We start from the raw sequence: 13,973 nt of genomic DNA, 5'->3' as shown, positions 1-13,973 counted from the left end.
TTTAGGTCTTTTCAAACATTACAAAGTAAATCATAGAACTCATCAGTGGGATTACTCCCTAATTTTTTGCAACAGCAACAATAAAAATCCTCCAAAAACCTCTATCCATTCATAAAAAACAAACTCTAGTTTATTTCTGATGTCATAAAGTGCAGCTGTTTTCCTGCATTTCCTGCTGTCTTTGTGTCAAATACTGACACCAACTAAACCACAGAAAAGACACGTCATAAAAATATCTACAATAGTTGGTAAATACTGACATTATTAACATGAGCTGCTGAGTGATCCAACAGCACGCCATGATCCAGGTGTTGCGTAATGGAGGCTGCGCTCCTCGCTGCCTGCGCTCACCCCCCCCCCCCCCCCCCCCTCCCCTCCTTCTGACAGATGCGGCTCCGTCTCTATGACGGGAGGCGCAGCTGCGGCCTAGAGATGATTGCTGGAGTGAAAAAGACTCCCGATTACCTGTTAGTGTGATTCAGCCACCGGTGAGTTGCCCCCCCTCTCAATTTTTTTGACTTATGTTCCAAAGACTACCGCAAAGAGGTGGGGGCACAAGTTTTTTTGCAGCAGAGGGCGGTGGTCTGCTGTGTCGGAGCGGGGAATTGCTCTGGTCTAAATTGGGTTGAGCACAGTTTTTTCTTCTGCCTAATTCCTTTTCATGGCGCTGTTTTACGTTGTTTCAATCTTAGTAATTTCATCCTTTTTTTTTTGCACCAGAAGTGTGGAGAGGGGAATGGATGTGCGATAGAAGCTGAAAGTCTCCTCTTAGACTTAGGTGTGTCCTCAAGTGTAATGCTGCGGGCACAGGTAATGCCGCCTCCCATGATGTGCCGCCCTGGGCCACCGCCCACCTCACCCATGTCAAAAACCGCCATTGGCTGCGTTCCATCTGCACAACACGCCTGCCGTCTGCATAACACGCTTGCTGCCTGCTGTCTGCACAAAACGCATGCTGCCTGCCGTCTGCATAACACGCTTGCTGCCTCCCGTCTGCATAACACGCTTGCTGCCTGCCGTCTGCACAACACGCATGCTGCCTGCCGTCTGCATAACACGCATGCTGCCTGCCGTCTGCATAACACGCTTGCTGCCTCCCGTCTGCATAACACGCATGCTGCCTGCCGTCTGCATAACACGCTTGCTGCCTGCCGTCTGTATAACACGCATGCTGCCTGCCGTCTGCATAACACGCTTGCTGCCTGCTGTCTGCACAAAACGCATGCTGCCTGCCGTCTGCCGTCTGCATAACACGCTTGCTGCCTCCCGTCTGCATAACACGCCTGCTGCCTGCCGTCTGCACAACACGCATGCTGCCTGCCGTCTGCATAACACGCTTGCTGCCTCCCGTCTGCATAACACGCTTGCTGCCTGCCGTCTGCACAACACGCATGCTGCCTGCCGTCTGCATAACACGCTTGCTGCCTCCCGTCTGCATAACACGCTTGCTGCCTGCCGTCTGCACAACACGCATGCTGCCTGCCGTCTGCATAACACGCTTGCTGCCTCCCGTCTGCATAACACGCATGCTGCCTGCCGTCTGCATAACACGCTTGCTGCCTGCCGTCTGTATAACACGCATGCTGCCTGCCGTCTGCATAACACGCTTGCTGCCTGCTGTCTGCACAAAACGCATGCTGCCTGCCGTCTGCATAACACGCTTGCTGCCTCCCGTCTGCATAACACGCCTGCTGCCTGCCGTCTGCACAACACGCATGCTGCCTGCCGTCTGCATAACACGCTTGCTGCCTCCCGTCTGCATAACACGCTTGCTGCCTGCCGTCTGCACAACACGCATGCTGCCTGCCGTCTGCATAACACGCTTGCTGCCTCCCGTCTGCACAACACGCATGCTGCCTGCCGTCTGCATAACACGCTTGCTGCCTCCCGTCTGCATAACACGCCTGCTGCCTGCCGTCTGCATGCATGTTGTGCAGCGTGAAGGTCTGGAGGTCTCTTATCTACAGATCTCCATGGATCAACATTCTGAGCTCAAACCAGCAGTCTAGCCGTTTGCATCTGACTGAGAAACATCTGACAGTTTCAGTTTGAACAAAGTTTCAGTTTCCTAAACTCTGACCAAAGACACAAACGCAACGAAAGACGGATGTTCTCTGAGAAGAAGAGCTGCAGCTTCTAGAACTCGTTAGGAGACTAAAAAAGAAGATGAACTTCAAACGAAAAGTTGAATGACGATGATGATGACATGATGATGAAGAACACAGCAAAGAGCTGCCGGTACTGGGCTGCTATCGGTTTAAGTTCCTCAGTGTTGTGGCCCAATTATGCAGTTGCCTAATGCGTCTAATCCCTCTAAAGCTGCCTCCCGATCCGACGCATGCACTGCAGCACACCCAGCAGCTGACCCCCCCCCCCCCCCCCCAAAAGCTCCAACAAAGAGCTGCAGTCTGCTGCAGAAACAGGAACACATGGAGCTGAAGTCTGGACTGAACTGAGCCGGATGGAGAGGCGTTAGCTACCTGCAGTAACGCGGGAAGGTGAGTACTCGGCTGTGGGGGGGCAGGGACTCGTGGTCAGCCGCAGACGCCACCTCTCACTGTGGAATCAAACTACAGTCCTCCATGAAAAATGAAAGCAACCCCCCATGTGACCCCCCCACCCAAAAGAACCAAAGGAACAAATAACAACGAAGGAGCTGATGAGGATGAGGATGATGAAGATGAGAAGACCCGACTGGATTTCAGTTTCAGGATGTTTTTTTTTTAGTACTTCCTGCTCTTCAGTCTCTGAGTTCTGGAGCAGAGGGTGGTTGTTGATGGAACCTCAGATTGAAGAACGTTTGGGTTCTGATGTGAGCAGCTCTTCCCCTTCACTAGATCCTTGAAGGATCTGTGCATTTGTACCCCCAGGAGAGGGCAGTTCTTCCAGGGTAATGGTAGGGGTGTGTGATGGTGCATTTCCATACTTTACAGAGGGACATTGCTGAATCCGACGTTCTCTTCTTACTGTTGAGAACGTCTTAAAGCTCCAGCCTTACATCCCAAACGGTGTTGGTTGAGGGAGGTATGCTTCATTGGGTAGCTGTGAAAAGGCTCTGATCCCTCCTTCCTGTTCCTGGTAGACGAAGGTTCTGGTTCATTGGGGTGACGGTGATCCGGACTTCTCGTCTGTTCCGTCTGAACGTTTGGATGAATTTCAGTGTGTTTAGGTTGAAATGTCAAACAGGTTAATTTATTGTAGTTCTTACATTTTTATAGTTTTATTCCACTTTACCAGGCTTAGTAGAAACTTTTCTTCATTGTTGCTCACTTATTAGCAAAATAAGGAAGAACTTCAGAAATTCAAAAATAAAATTTGTTTTGGACCCACAAATGATTAATTGAACTGAATCAAAACTGTGGCCCGGAAATTCAACTGAATTGTTGCATCTTTAGATTTCTGTTGTTACTTTTGTTGCTAAAAGCTACTCCTTCTTTCTCTTGTTAGTATTTCATGTCTTCATTTCAGAGGAATAAAGTTTATATACAATGAAGTGATAGGAAAGAGTAGCTGAAACCAGACGAAGAGGAGAAGTGAACATTTGTGAGCAGCAGGAGAGTTTCATGCCAAGAAAGAGAACTACAGATGGAATCTTTGCTTTGAGGATGTTGATAGAGATGAGAAGGTCAGAGAGACACGGTCTGTAGATCTGGAGAAAGTTTATGTCCAGAGAGGAAGTGTGGTAAAGTATGAGGAGGTCCGGAATGACAGAGAAGTATGTTAGTGCAGGACATGTATGAGGGCTGTAAGACAGTGGGAGGTGTGCTGTAGGGGGGACAGAGGAGTTTTAGGTGGAGGTGGGGTTTGCAATAGTGATGGACAGGCTGATAGATCAGCTTTGACAGGAACCACCACGGACCATGATGTTTGCAGACGATACTGTGATTTGTAGTGAGAGCAGAGAACAGGTGGAGGAGAAGCTAGAGAGGTGGAGGTTTGCCCTGGAAAGGAGAGGAATGAAGGTTAGCGGCAGTGAGACGGAGAACATGTGTGTGAATGAGAGGAACCCAAGAGGAAGAGTGAGGTTACAGGAAGAAGAGATGAGGAAGGAGGATCTGAAGGATCTAGGGTCAACAGTCCAGAGGAACGGAGAGAGTGGAAAAGAAGAGTGCAGGCAGGTTGGAATGGGTGGAGAAAAGTGTGGAGAGAGCAGCCATGTTGTTTCCTAGAGACACTGAGGAAGACAGGAAGCAGAGATGAAGATGCTGAGGTTCTCTTTGGGAGGGACCAGGATGGATCAGGAATGAGGACATCAGAGGGACAGAACATGTTAGAGGTTCTGGAGATAAAGCCAGACTGAGATGGTTGAGACTGAAAGATCTTCTTTCTCTTTCGGCTTTTCCCATCAGGGGTCGCCACAGCGAATCATCCTTTTCCACCTCACTCTATCATGAACATCTTCTACTCTAACATTAGCCAACTTCATGTCCTCTGTTAAGACATCCATATATCTCCTCTTTGGCCGTCCTCTTGCCCTCCTGCCAGGCAGCTCCATCTCCAACATCCTTCTACCAATATATCCACTATCCCTCCTCTGAACATGTCCAAACCATCTCAGTCTGGCTTCTCTGACTTTGTCGCTAACACAGGCAACATGAGCCGTCCCTCTGATGTACTCGTTCCTTATCCTGTCTAACCTGGTCACTCCTAAGGAGAACCTCAACATCTTCATCTCCGCTACCTCCATCTCAGCCTCTTGTCTCTGTCTCACTGCTACCGTCTCTAACCCATAGAGCAGAGCTGGTCTCACCACTGTCTTGTACACCTTTCCTTTGAGTCTTGCTGACACTCTTCTGTCACACAACACTCCTGACACTTTCCTCCACCCGCTCCAACCTGCCTGCACTCGCCTCTTCACCTCTTTTCCACACTCCCCATCACACTGAACTGTTGACCCCAAGTACTTAAACTCCTGCACCTTCTTCACCTCAGCCCCCTGTAGCCTAACGCTTCTACCTTGATCCCTCTCGTTCAGACACATGTATTCTGTCTTACTACGACTGACCTTCATGCCTCTTCTTTCCAGAGCAAACCTCCACCTCTCTAGCTGTTCCTCCACCTGCTCTCTACTCTCACTGCAAATTACAATGTCATCCGCAAACATCATTGTCCAGGGAGATTCCTGTCTTACCTCGTCTGTCAGCCTGTCCATCAGCATAGCAAACAAAAAAGGACTCAAAGCTGATCCTTGGTGTAGTCCCACCTCCACCTTGAACTCCTCTGTCTGACCTACAGCACATCTCACCACCGTCATACTTCTCTCATACATGTCCTGAACTACTCTGACATACTTCTCTGCCACTCCAGACGACCTCATACAGTACCACAGCTCCTCCCTCGGCACCCTGTCATACGCCTTCTCTAAATCTATGAACACACAATGCAGCTCCTTCTGACCTTCTCTGTACTTTTCCATCAACATTCTCAAAGCAAAAATGGCATCAGTGGTGCTCTTACGGGGCATGAAACCATACTGCTGCTCAAAAATCTCCACATTCTTCCTAAGCCTGGCTTCCACTACTCTTTCCCACAGCTTCATTGTGTGGCTCATCAACTTTATTCCTCTATAGTTGCTGCAGTTCTGCGTGTCACCCTTGTTCTTAAAGATCGGAACCAGAACGCTTCTCCTCCATTCCTCGGGCATCTTCTCACTCTCTAAAATCCTATTGAACAACCTTGTTAGAAATTCCACTGCTGTCTCTCCTAGGCACTTCCATACCTCCACAGGTACGTCATCAGGACCAACGGCCTTTCCGCTCTTCATCCTTTTCAGAGCCTTCCTAACCTCATCCTTTCCAATCTCGGCTACTTCCTGCTCCACAACAACCACATCTTCCTCCCTTCTTTCCCTGTCATTTTCCACGTTCATCAGCTCCTCAAAATACTCCTTCCATCTTTTCTGTACACTCTCTTGGGTTGTTAGCACCTTTCCATCTCTGTCCTTAATCACCCTTATCTGTTGCACGTCCTTCCCATCTCTGTCTCTCTGTCTGGCTAGCCTGTACAAGTCCTTCTCTCCTTCCTTTGTGTCTAACCTGTCATATAGTTCATCGTAAGCTTTCTGTTTGGCCTTTGCCACCTCTCTCTTCACTTTACGCTGCGCTTCCTTGTACTCCTGTCTACCTTCCTCAGTCCTTTCTACATCCCACTTCCTTTTAGCCAACCTCTTCCTCTGGACGCATTCCCGTACTTCCTCATTCCACCACCAAGTCTCTTTACCGTCTTTCCTCTTTCCAGATGACACACCAAGCACCTTCCTACCTGTTTCCCTGATAATCTCTGCTGTAGTTTCCCAGTCATCTGGAAGCTCATCCTGACCACCCAGGACCTGTCTCAACTTCTGCCTAAATTCCTCACAAGTTTCTTCATTCTGTAGCTTCCACCACTTGGTCTTCTTTTCTGTTTTCCCTCTCTTCTTCTTCCTGACCTCCAGAGTCATCTTACACACCACCATGCGGTGCTGTCTGGCTACACTCTCTCCTACCACCACTTTGCAGTCATTAACCTCTCTCAAATGACCTCGTCTACATAGGATGTAGTCCACCTGAGTACTCCTACCTCCACTTCTGTATGTCACTCTATGTTCCTCTCTCTTCTGGAAGTAAGTGTTGACTACAGCCATTTCCATCCTCTTTGCAAAGTCCACCACCATCTGTCCCTCCAGATTCCTTTCCTTCACACCAAACCTCCCCATCACCTCCTCATCACCTCTGTTGCCCTCACCAACATGCCCATTAAAGTCTGCTCCAATAACAACTCTCTCTCCTCTGGGAAAACTCTCTATGACCTCATCCAACTCACTCCAGAATCTCTCCTTCACTTCTAACTCACAGCCAACCTGTGGCGCATACCCACTGACTACATTCACCATCACCCCTTCAATTTCTAACTTTAGGCTCATCATCCTGTCTGAGACTCTTTTCACCTCTAGAACACTGTTTACAAACTCCCCCTTCAGAATCACTCCTACCCCGTTTCTCTTCCTATCAACACCATGATAGAACAGTTTGTATCCTCCTCCAATACTACGTGCCTTGCTGCCCTTCCACCTTGTCTCCTGCACACACAGTACATCTACCTTCCTTCTCTCCATCATGTCTGCCAGCTCTCTGCCTTTCCCTGTCATTGTGCCAACGTTAAGAGTCCCTATTCTCAAACCTATGTTCCTGCCTTTTTCCTTCTCTCTCTGGTCACGGACCCTTCTGCCTCCCCTCTTTCTTCGACCAACAGTAGTCAAATTTCCACCGACACCCTGTAGGTTAACAGCATCGGTGGCGGTCGTTGTTAACCCGGGCCTCGACCGATCCGGTATGTCTAAAGTGTTGTGGATGATTCGCATGGTTATTTTGGCAATTTTTACGCCGGATGCCCTTCCTGACGCAACCCTCTCTATTTATCCGGGCTTGGGACCGGCACAGAAGTAACTGGCTTGCAACCCCTGTGGCTAGATTACAACCCCTGTGGCTAGATTTGATTAGTTGAGACTGAAAGATGCTGAGTCTAAAGGAAGACCAGAGAGGAGGATTCTGGATGCAGAGAAGGAAGACATGAAGGTAGCTGCCGGTAGAGGATGCAGGAGAAAGACGGAGGAAGCTGATTGGCTGTGGAGACCCTGGAGGGAAACGCCCAAAGGAGAAGAAGAAGATATGATGTCTTTATTAAGGACTGCAGGGAAATGAAATGTCATCAGACCACTGGCGCCATGCGACAGCACGAACGCCAATGTGCAACACGAGACCACTTATAGAGTTCTTGATCACACACTGCTGTCTTTGTCCACACCAGAATCAGCTGTTTGACTTCATGGCATGAAGGGCTGATGAGTGAGGAAGTCAAAGAACGTCACCCCCGGAGCTGACGGCTTAAGGTCACAGATACAGAGAACTGTTACTTACTGCAGAGTACTGCAGAGTACTGCGGAGTACTGCAGTGTACTGCATAATACTACAGACGCAGACTGTGTGGTTGATCCAGCAGGCAGGTAGACCAAAGTGATCAGGATGGTCAGTCCAGTCTGTTCCCCTCTCATGAAGGTCTCACATGTCCATCTCCAGACCCGGCTCAGTGGTCTGGTACCGATCCAAATGAGGATGCTGAGGCTGTGCAGGCTGCTGCTGTGGCAGCTGGCTGTCAGAGCATCGTGTCACCTTGTTGCAGGTGAGCTCGTCACAGTGTGTGGTTCCAGATCAAGTCCGGATCAGTGAAACCATTTAGCGGATCCTCCGCCTGCCCCCCTGCCCCCTGCAGGTCTGTGTCGTGGCGGCTCGGACATTTTCGCCTCGGTCAGAGAAAACAGTCCAAAGGGTCAGTTCATCTCCAACATCAGCATTGGTACTGATCCAGGAGCCCGTCCCGTCCGCCTGTGTCTGACAGGCAGGAACGCCGACTGGTTCTACTTAGAGGGTCGGTCCATCAGACTCAACTCCTCTGCATCCCGAGTCCTGGACCGAGAGGTACACCTGGATGCTCATCAGGCCGGTTTCCCTTCAACCACTGACTCAGGTGTGTCTACCACTTAGGTTCACGGATCCGTTCTGAAGGCAGAGCTCACCTGTTACGAACATGATGTCATGCAGGTAAGTCACAAATGCTGGTGAACAAACAGAGGTGTTTCCTCAAAGTCATTCCGGGTTTGTGAAATTCCTTCAGATTCAGAACCGAATCCTAGTGGAGATCCTGAATGTAAACGACAACAAGCCTGTGTTCCTGCAGGAAAGCATCCAACCGCTGAGCATCAGCGAGGTAAAGCATCCAACTGGCCACCATGGTCTTCATCCGTCAGTGTGCAGACAGTAGGCAGAAGTCACAGCAGAGACCTTGACCAAAAGCAGAACTGAAACCCCCAGACTTGGTGGGAGGGGGGAGGGGTAGTTAAACTCTAACAGTAGTTCAGCTTCAGATTTAAGGCTCAGGTTAAGGTTCCGGTCCAGGTCCAGATCCAGATCCAGATAAATGGCGTATACTTATCTAGCGCTTTTTTTTACCTACAAGGCCCAAAGCGCTTTACAGTCACACACTGGTGGCGGCTCCACTGCTGAACACTGGCGCCAACCACCAGAGGCAAGGGGGGGGGGGGGTTCAGTGTCTTACCCAAGGTCCAGGTCCAGGTTCAGGTCCAGGTCCAGGTCCAGGTCCAGGTCCAGGTCCAGGTCCAGGTTCAGGTTCAGGTTCAGGTCTGGATGCTTCAGTTGTACAGGGACCCAGAACAGCCACAGAGGAGCTGATGTTTCTGGGCAGCAGATAACTGCAGGAGGGTCATTGGGGCTGGAGCGGGTCCAGAGAAACACACTGGTGCTGATCCGGTTCTGTTCTGCAGCTGGCTGCTGTGGACTCCGTTCTTTTCTCGGTGAAGGCAGTGGATGCAGACGGAGACGAAATCCGCTACGACATCGATCGGTCATCGGTAAGGTTCCCCTCTCATGGCTCCACTAAACATTCGCCCCGATGACATCCAGCATCGTTCCTGCCTCCAGGCAGACACGTGGTTCTTCAGGATCGATGTGCCAAACTCTGGGGAAGTGGTTCTGAACAAACCTCTGGACTTTGAGAGCAGAACCTGCCTGCAGCTCGTCTTGTGGGCCGAGGTAAGGGACTGCTTCCACCCTTTGCAAAGCTCAGACTCCATCTGGAGGCCTCTGCTCGCCGTCGTTCACAAACCAGAATGTGACTGTCCTGTGGAATAAACTCCCAGGAATGGAACACCGTGGAAAGGTTCAACGTGTCGGCAGTCCTCACCATAAACGTCCAGGACGGGGATGACCAGTACCCTCACTTCCTGCCCTGCATGCTGGTGTCTCAGAGTTTTCCGGTCTGCATGAACCCCGTCTACACAGCAAACATCTCCCACAAACACCAGGTACCCCTGAAGCAGCTCTGCAGGTCAGCGCCCTCACAGAACCGGAACACGGTTGGTTCTCCTGGAAGCAGCGTAGACACCTTCACGTCTTTTGCTTAGACGTCAACAGGGTGACGCCTTTCGGTTGAGGGACTTCTTGTTTGGTTTGACCCCTTGCTTTAGCTTGACGGGAGCAGGTTTTTGTCTGCAGGCAGCTTGTTCTGAAGGTCGGAAATACGCTCTCTGATGCCCCCAAGGTGGTGGGAGCGTAACAATCAGCAGGTTGTTCCTGCACTGACAGGACCTACCGATGAGACCCCGATGCCTCAGGGGGACCTGTTGCCATGGGAACCTAGCCTTGCTTAAATGGGGATGCAGAGTATGAAAGGGTTTAGAAGCAACTCCAGCAGTTCTGGTTCTTTCAGGCAGGGGATGGGTTCAGGTTGGGTTGTCATGTTAAGCAGGTGAGTCTGCTTCAGTTTCAGGACAAGGTTCTGGAGTTTTCTCCGGGTCCAATAAAAGCACAGGACGGGGACAGAGGAATCAACTGTCCTCTCACCTATTCCATCCTGTCAGGTAAGGAGCGCTGTGAGGTTCAGTCCAACATGGAATGAATGCTGGCGTGAACCAGGTGTGTCTGACCCCACAGGTGATGAGGGGGGCAGGTTTGTGATCGACAACAGAACAGGTGAGCTCAGGATAACAGGAGGCGTGAAGAGACCCCGTCTGCCCTCGACCATCAAACTCAACATCATGGTAACGCATCACTTCCTGTTCTGTAGATAACTTTTATCAACACCAGGCCACCTGCAATCTCCTTATATCCAGGTGTGCCAGGTAGACGATCCGCTGAAATACAGCGTGGCAACAGTTCTGGTCAGAGTTCTGGGTGAGAATATGTTCCCCCCGGTCTTCAACAGAACCACCTTCAAAGGATTCATCATCCAGAACTCTAGCCCCGCCTCCATTGTCTCCACATACGGGAACCAGGTGTTACAGGTTCAGGCATTAGACCCCGACTTCTCTGATGTAAACACCCCCCCCCACACACATCTTGTTCTGTTCTTACGCCACACAGAACTCATCCATGCTGTCTGTAACAGGGACTGAACCAAAACATCCGCTACTTCCTTCTGCCTCCATCTGGACTGTACCAAGTGACCCAAGAGGGGGTTCTGATCGGCAGAACTGACCAACTGCAAGCTTTTGACAGACACGTTTTGCAGGTGACTTTAACTCTTGTCTGTAATGAAGCCGGGAACACGTTTCATGCTTTGCTCCAGTGATGCCTGAGTTCAGGTGGGACTCCCCAGGTGAGCTCATTCAGTGCCTCCCAGCAGGAGCAGATTAAATGGAAGCAGCAGAAGCATCAGAGACTGAAAGCTTCACAGTGTGACTCCAGTCAGGAAAAGCAACCGTCCAAAGTGAAGCAGAGTGGAGGAAACATGCAGAATCTACCGTTTGTCCTCCATGTTGGCTCTGCAGGTCGTGGCCAGAGATGAAGAATCTGGAGAAGAAGCTTCTGCCTTAGTGGATGTGGAGGTCTTACAGAGAGGACAAGCAGGTGAGAATGACGGCCACGACCTCCAGGTCACCACCTCCAGGTCATGACCCGGATCACAGGAGGGTTCTGTCTGACTAGGACCTCCCCCAGAATCAGCAGCAGCTCTGATCAGGCAGACCAAAAACTCACGGCTGCACCATCCTGTACTATACTGTACAGTATACTACAGTACAGTGTACTATAGTACAGTATAGTAATGTACCATCCTGTACTATACTGTGCAGTATACTACAGTACAGTGTACTATAGTACAGTATAGTAATGTACCATCCTGTACTATACTGTGCAGTATACTACAGTACAGTGCACTATAGTACAGTATAGTAATGTACCATCCTGTACTATACTGTACAGTATACTACAGTACAGTGTACTATAGTACAGTATAGAAATGTACCATCCTGTACTATACTGTACAGTATACTACAGTACAGTGTACTATAGTACAGTATAGTAATGTACCATCCTGTACTATACTGTGCAGTATACTACAGTACAGTGTACTATAGTACAGTATAGTAATGTACCATCCTGTACTATATTGTACAGTATACTACAGTACAGTGTACTATAGTACAGTATAGTAATGTACCGTCCTGTACTATACTGTACAGTATACTACAGTACAGTGTACTATAGTACAGTATAGTAATGTACCATACTGTACTATACTGTGCAGTATACTACAGTACAGTGTACTATAGTACAGTATAGTAATGTACCATCCTGTACTATACTGTGCAGTATACTACAGTACAGTGTACTATAGTACAGTATAGTAATGTACCATCCTGTACTATACTGTGCAGTATACTACAGTACAGTGTACTATAGTACAGTATAGAAATGTACCATCCTGTACTATACTGTGCAGTATACTACAGTACAGTGCACTATAGTACAGTATAGTAATGTACCATCCTGTACTATACTGTACAGTATACTACAGTACAGTGTACTATAGTACAGTATAGAAATGTACCATCCTGTACTATACTGTACAGTATACTACAGTACAGTGTACTATAGTACAGTATAGTAATGTACCATCCTGTACTATACTGTGCAGTATACTACAGTACAGTGTACTATAGTACAGTATAGTAATGTACCATCCTGTACTATATTGTACAGTATACTACAGTACAGTGTACTATAGTACAGTATAGTAATGTACCATCCTGTACTATACTGTGCAGTATACTACAGTACAGTGTACTACAGTACAGTAATGTACCATCCTGTACTATATTGTGCAGTATACTACAGTACAGTGTACTATAGTACAGTATAGTAATGTACCATCCTGTACTATAATGTACAGTATACTACAGTACAGTGTACTATAGTACAGTATAGTAATGTACCATACTGTACTATACTGTACAGTACAGTGTACTTTACTGTACTGTACTATGCTGCACACTGTTTCTGTACCATATGACGCATTCACTGACTGGGCCTTTTCTGTGTTTCAGTGCCCCGTGGTGCGTTCATGGAGCAGCAGCTCTTTGCGGACGTGGACAGCAGGCTCGCGGTTCTGGTCTCAGCTGTGGTTTTGTTGATGGTTCTGTTGTTTTTCCTGTTTGTGCTGGTTTGGATCAGCCGGAGGAGCCAAGCGCAGAACCCTGAAGAACCCGTGTCTGTGGGGAAACGTGCAGCTCTGGTATGAGCTGAGTAGTTTGTTGCAGTCCTGTGTTTGTGAAAGGTGTTTGTTTCGTCCCCTGTGAGGTAAACTTGTAGACTTTAGTTCTCCTCCAGAACCAGGTTCTGGAACAAACACAGACGAGGACATTTTCTTGCTTCTCTAAATGAACCATAAAATTGGAGGCGGTCCGCCCACAGCAGCACGGCTCCCTGGGGGCTGCGTGCAGACAGAACATAGCACGTTAGTTCACCTGAGAAGGCTGAGTGTTGTCTTTTCCAGAGCAGTCACTGAAGTGTCCTCTGTGGCTCTCAGGTGCACTCCGATCCATCTGTCTCTGAGAGCCAGTCTTTGTTCTCCGGTGGAACCAGTAGTGGACACGGTGAACCGTCCTTACCGTCTGAGAGCCTGCATGGCAGAGAGGGGGTCTACACCAGGAGGCCGTCCATGCCCCCCCCGCCTTCGTCACAGCTCTTCCTCAGAGAAACAGCCGGACGCCGTCCGTTTCAGTCAGACCTCTGCACTGTCCTGGAGAAACCTGAGGGTGGCGCTCACACCCGGACACAGTGGGCTCACCTGAGGTTGCAGGTGAGCCCAGAAGGGACATGACAGCGCATAGGGACGGCGACACGAAACCAGAAGGACTAAAGGAACACCTGATGGACGAGCAGCCCAGCCAATCAAAGAGCAGGAACCCACTCACCTGCAGAAGCAACACCTGAGGAAGAGGCTCCACTTCAGTCCCACCGCTGGATTTGTTCAGAATCACTTTGGTTTGATTTTATGGAAAATGTTGATCTTTTAAAAAATAAAAACTGCTTTAAAAACAGGCCTGTAACCATGGAAACCCAAAACACCACAACACACCCAAGTGAGTTCTGAGTAACCCAGGAAACTGATGTCCGTCCTACAGTCATGAGAATGAAGTG

General features: G+C 49.1%; 1 protein-coding gene across 3 annotated transcripts; it reads left to right on the top strand.

Annotated features, from left to right (window-relative positions):
- Positions 1-2,372: 2,372 nt before the first annotated feature.
- Positions 2,373-13,874, top strand: LOC105357947 (cadherin-related family member 5-like). Of its 3 annotated transcripts, none has more exons than XM_011493416.3 (15): positions 2,373-2,498; positions 8,055-8,157; positions 8,248-8,453; positions 8,520-8,576; positions 8,650-8,742; positions 9,317-9,403; positions 9,474-9,584; positions 9,692-9,856; positions 10,315-10,411; positions 10,485-10,591; positions 10,664-10,864; positions 10,939-11,061; positions 11,321-11,399; positions 12,878-13,065; positions 13,360-13,874. In XM_011493416.3, exons 2-15 carry the CDS (start codon positions 8,085-8,087, stop codon positions 13,651-13,653), a joined length of 1,881 nt encoding a protein of 626 aa, XP_011491718.1. In that variant the 5' UTR covers positions 2,373-2,498; positions 8,055-8,084; the 3' UTR covers positions 13,654-13,874. The 3 variants fall into 3 exon arrangements, with proteins under 3 accessions (XP_011491718.1, XP_020556098.1, XP_020556097.1); XM_020700439.2 differs by having other exon boundaries at positions 8,034-8,157; XM_020700438.2 differs by lacking the exon at positions 2,373-2,498 and having other exon boundaries at positions 7,484-8,157.
- The last annotated feature ends 99 nt before the right edge of the window (positions 13,875-13,973 follow it).

This window comes from Oryzias latipes, chromosome 23, assembly GCF_002234675.1.
Source record: "Oryzias latipes chromosome 23, ASM223467v1".
Lineage (NCBI taxonomy): Eukaryota > Metazoa > Chordata > Actinopteri > Beloniformes > Adrianichthyidae > Oryzias > Oryzias latipes.
The sequence above is the reverse complement of the archived record's forward strand: the minus strand, read 5'-3'. Positions and strand labels throughout refer to the sequence as shown.

What these genes read in the sequence shown, in the direction of transcription:
- LOC105357947 (XM_020700438.2), top strand. Translation starts at nt 8,001, where the DNA reads ATGGTCAGTCCAGTCTGTTCCCCTCTCATGAAGGTCTCACATGTCCAT. An exon ending in ATCGTGTCACCTTGTTGCAG is followed by an intron (nt 8,158 to 8,247) that starts GTGAGCTCGTCA and finishes TGCCCCCTGCAG; the next exon opens with GTCTGTGTCGTGGCGGCTCG. An exon ending in CTTACAGAGAGGACAAGCAG is followed by an intron (nt 11,400 to 12,877) that starts GTGAGAATGACG and finishes TCTGTGTTTCAG; the next exon opens with TGCCCCGTGGTGCGTTCATG.